This window comes from Trachymyrmex cornetzi, unplaced genomic scaffold (assembly GCF_001594075.2).
Source record: "Trachymyrmex cornetzi isolate Tcor2-1 unplaced genomic scaffold, Tcor1.1 scaffold333, whole genome shotgun sequence".
Taxonomy (NCBI): domain Eukaryota; kingdom Metazoa; phylum Arthropoda; class Insecta; order Hymenoptera; family Formicidae; genus Trachymyrmex; species Trachymyrmex cornetzi.
The window spans coordinates 134,571-139,780 of record NW_017298036.1 but is presented as its reverse complement, the minus strand read 5'-3'; the positions used below and the strand labels follow the sequence as shown (position 1 = coordinate 139,780).

The 5,210-nt window shown below is 37.6% G+C and overlaps 1 protein-coding gene across 2 annotated transcripts in view; it reads right to left on the bottom strand.

The window, feature by feature from the left end:
- Window positions 1-2,670: 2,670 nt before the first annotated feature.
- msn (serine/threonine-protein kinase msn) overlaps window positions 2,671-5,210 on the bottom strand; it is a 106,545-nt gene continuing 104,005 nt past the window's right edge. For both annotated transcript variants that reach the window (XM_018510285.1, XM_018510286.1), the window contains exon 19: window positions 2,671-4,608. In XM_018510285.1, coding sequence (XP_018365787.1) covers window positions 4,525-4,608 — 84 coding nt within the window. In that variant the 3' untranslated portion in view covers window positions 2,671-4,524. The remainder of the gene's footprint in view (window positions 4,609-5,210) is intronic.

The window sequence follows — 5,210 nt, the reverse complement described above, 5'->3', positions numbered from 1 at the left end:
TCTTGTACCACGAACGCTGGCCTATATTCATTGGAGGACCTCGAGCCCTCATTAAACGACACCGCCACGCCCTGAGCGGCACGTCGTACCTGGACAGGACGACTGGTAACTGGCTGACCCGTAAATTCTATAAACTGTGCCCGGAGCGGCACCCTTGCACCCTGAGCGGTACAACACAATTGAAATTTACGATTACATTCTCGAACGGCGGAAAGGGGAATTGTTGGTTTCACTGAGGAAGAATCGAAAGGATAAGACAAAAAAATACATCGTTAATGAAATTACGAATGTCCGTATATTTGACCTTAGCAGTAGTGTATGAATAGTAATAAAAATAATAATAATCGCGTCGTAATCATAGTATATCGCTTCTAATGATCGTGACATCTTTCTCATAAGAATCTAAAAGTAGTAATCATAATAATACAATCGATAAATTGCGCTATAATAATTACTATACTGTAAAAAAATCACTACCATCTTTGGGAGACAATGCGTAAGAGAAAGAAGGTAAGGTAGCAATGCCGTGGAAACTTAAGATTAAAGGGTAGAGAAGTCGAATGTGCAGAAAAAGATGCAAAGAAAGAAGGGAAAGTTGTTTCGTACAAAATTAGTTGGCAGGTCTAGCTCTGAAGATATAATTAATAATATTACTTTATCATAATATTATATCCAAATTCTCCCCCCCCCCTCTCTCTCTCCCCCCTCTCTCTCTCGCACGCACGCGCAAAAACGCACACTCACTCATTTTTTCTTTCTTTACATTCTCTCCCTCTTTCTTTTTCATTCTGTATATGTTCCATTCATTCTGTCTTTGCGCGATAAAAAGCTTCCGTCATTTAAAAAGCAGTCTTTCATAGCACTATGCGGAGCTCTGCCCCTTCCTGTGCCTTCTCGTTAATGATATAAAAAATGTCTCGCCATGAACAAAATTTCACGTTATCAACTGACGACCTGTAAGACGTTCGCGTCTCGACGCTCGAAAAGTCACTAATCGATCGACGTAGAACGCATGATGAAGTTAGACAACACACATTAATTGTCTAATTACACCATAGTAAAATGTATCTCTCCGTGTGTGTCGCGTGCGGCATCATGTCATATATTTATTTATTTACAAATACATAAATATATGTACAAATGTCTCACGTAACCTAATTTCACTCGGACCATTAGAAATACTGTCGCGCTTCCGTGTTGCAAATCGTGTTATATTACATGATGCTTTGCGTAAAAAGATGTAGACTTCGACGACAAGATCGCTTTAGTCACTTCGATGCGCGCGACGAGCAAAGATATGTCAACTTGACTAAGTTGGACGAAAAGAGACATTGTTAGTCGCAATATTTGCTTACTCTCTCTACGCTACGCACATGTGCACAATACACATACCTCGTTCTCGCCCGAACACATCCTCCTCAGTCGCACGAAAAAATGTCTGATCGGATAATCTTGATGTTCTTGTCGCACTTGTCATGTTGTCAATTAAATACGTTTCTGCTACAATTTCTAACATTACTCAATCCGATATTAATAAAATCCCTGCGCGAACATTACGTATACTGATTGTGTGCACGTTCGTAAACTCCATTAGACCACGTGAACGAACAAGTCGCGTATAATTGGGAATTTATTCTTTCTTCCCATTATTAACACTGTAAGCCAGCTTAAATCGGCCTAGAATAATCCGACATCGATAAAATAGCGATTTAATGATTATATGAAGAATTCACTTTCAAACCGAAGAGAAAGTATCTTTGAGATTAGACCATAATAACTTCTCGGAAGCGAAACGGCGATTCGCAATCAAAGAACGAGCAGAAAAGGGAAAGGGCAGGATGCTCCCTTTTAGTGCGCGTTGTCTCGCTAAGTTACAAAAGGACCCCGCACAAACCTTATGGAAATTGAATTTCGATCGAATTGCCTGAAAATTTGATGTGTTATAGATTTCGTTGTCCTGATAAAAAGTCTCCACAGGCACGATCCCCTGTAATGATCAGTTTGACCTTTACAAAGCGTCATTTTTCAAAACGGACTAATACTACAATATCTTATTTTCAACGAGTAAGGTGCATTCCTACATTATTATTTGCTCTTTCCATGTACATTTCTCAGTAAAAAAAATTATAAGGCTAATATTGACTTAATTGTTTCTTATAAAAAAAGCTATAAGAATATCGAGTTAATAACTTGATTTTTGAGATTTAATTTCAACGCTGTGTTGCTTCATATCTAGGGCGCAGAATTTTAGGCACGATTATGGGGCGCGCGTGAAGAACCGCTGCGCCCTTTGTTTATATTTATATTGAGTAGACCATGCGCCAGTCGAAATGTTACTATCTCATTTCATCCGGCTTGTACGCAGTGAATTTTTGTGCATGTCCCGAGATCGTGCTTGAACTTCTGCGACATATTAATACTTTTCACACCCGTTGTTTTCGTAACTACTCGTATTATTAGTTCTTATCAGTTAAATATTTTTTTCCTGTAAAAAATTATATTTTTTTAATAATAAAAATTTATTTTCCTAATAAATCTTGTAATACAAAACTCACAATAATCAAAAGCATCCCGATTTGTGAGAAGCGAAGGTATTCACAATAATCAAAAGCATCCTGATTTGTGAAAAACAATTAGATTAATATTAATCCTTATTAATAATTATCCTTATAATTTTTTACTTAAAAATATACATAGAAAGTGCAAATGACATAGGAATGCACTGTACTCGTTGAAAATAAGAAATTGTAGTATTAGCCCGTTTCCAAAAATGATGCCTTGTAGAAGTCAAACGCTTCATTACAAGGGGTCGTGCCTGTGGAGACTTTTTATCAGAACATGATTTACAACATATCAAATTTTCAAGTAATTCGATCGAAATTCAATTTCCATAAGGTTTGTGTAGGATCCTTTCTTATAAAAGCTAAAGATTTATATATCGCCCAAGTTGTTCGTCGACAAACGATGAATGTGTTTCTTGTGATACGTACAGAATGCGTATGTCAAAAATGTAAAAAAAAAGTACTGGAAATTTGAAAATATGAAAAAGAAAAAGATCAGAAACTTGACTATTCATTCCGCGACAGCATGCGTCACGAAATTCCTTCGACACAGTTAATCTATTGTTTGTAAAAATGTGACTCGTCCGTCAAATGTCTACCCACATTATTTCATTTCGCGTCATCGTTATCGTCGTTATTGTTTTGTTCGCACGAGCTGGCGGAAAGAATCCCAGCTGCTATAACTAGACAATTAATTAACGTTAGTAATTACTCTCACTTAATTCTAAATTTATCATGATATCGCGTTATATGTAAAGATGTCATCTCCATTATTCATGGAGCCAGCCCATATAGCCAGCCCATCGTAAAGTGTCCGCTTTTTACTAGAGCGTTGCTACACATTTCGTTAAAACTACACCAGAACTTTTCACTAAGAAATTAGCAAACTTCGACAAGAAAATAATCACGATTTCGAGCCCTATAAGAGCTTCCTTTTTCCATCTGTCTTTCTTTCTTTTTTTATTCGAAATCTCCGAATCTTTATACGACACTCATATTTCGATTATCGGAGTATATTCTATTTAAGAAAAGTCTCTTAGAATCTCTTAGAGTCTCTTAGGGCCTTTTTTGTACAGACCGATCTATCGATATTGCACGGATTTCCTTACAAAACAGTTGCACGGCAACAACCGATTGGATATGCGAGCTGGTAATTCGTCAACACTGTTCTTATAACTACAATTTTTTCCACTCACAATTTTTTAGAAAGATCTGCACAAATCAAGTTCATACCCTATTACGTTATTCTAAATCATCTTCCGTATAAAACTCTTAATTATTAACTATTCGCCAAACATGGTAAAACACACTTTATTTCATTTTTAATATTTAAAATTCCTTGAGAATTAAGGTCTTTACGTATACATGCCAACGTAAAACAAGTACAGACTTATCGTAGTGATTAATGCGATAAATTTATATCGAAAAAAAGGAAGAAAAATACATAGAATACTATTTAATACGATTTACCAGCATGCAATAATACATCGTGCACTCTTATGGAATTGGAAAATTCGCTCTGCGTTTCAGCCGCACGTTAGGCTGCATTGCGCAATCCGCAAGGCGAACAAGTGAAAAAACAGAGGAATTTCTTGACAAGCAGATTGACGAATGTTAACGTCCCCGGTGTGTTTCGTAACGGCAACCGGGTGCATTGTTGGAATCTATTATCATACTCTTCAGCTTCTTCGTAGTCATAATTGTAGTTGTACGAAAGATTACGTGAATAATGATGAGGATAATGACGATAATGTTGACGTTGACAATGCTGTACTTGTTGCTGCTGATAAAGATGTTGGATACGGTGTACGCACTTCTTGGTCTCCAAGGCGCTGGGTCCTGGTAGTAAAGGATGAGCGAATGTGCGCGCCGATGTTGTATATCCCGATACACGCGGAGGATTGTGTAGTGGAGATAAACGTGAGGATAATAATCTTGGGGCCAGATTTGGCCTCATTCGGGATCACCAGTTGGCCATGCCCGGTTTGTTTAGAGTCATGAAATAGATCTGGCACGAACTACCACCCTTCGCCGACGAGAAAAATACCTAAGAAACAGATAAAGCAACATAATGTTACAAATTTTATATATATGGGGCATTCTCCGCGTGTCGCAGTCCCCTTCTGCCCATTTCATTTTTTGACAGAATTCAACCAACCAGGGCTTAAAGGTCCAGTCTCGTTTGTTGGGTCAAAAAAAATCGAAATTTTTTTTGTGGATTTCGATAGCTATAACTGTCTAGAATGTTGTGCTAAAAGGGCAAATCGATATTCGTTACGATTCAAAAGTTATGAGTCATTGAGTCGACCCGTGCGGAAGCACGCATCGAGCGTCTCCCACGGGTACGTGGCATTTGCTTCAGTGGAGGAAAGAATGCTACGAAAAAACGAAAAACTCCATGAACAACTAAATTTTGAAGAAGCCGAAGGACTGCTGTATGGGCCTGGAATAGATGATTAGCTGTAAGTATCCCGATTTTAACATTTACATCGAGAAAACCAAACTGAAAACTTTAAACGCGTTTTTCTCGAAACCACTTTTTTCATCCTTCCGGAAGTGATAACTCAGCGAATTTTTAATGAATCTTAATGTTTTTTTTTTTAAAATACGCGTAATTGTTTTCTCCATGGAATGAACTACAATCATGTC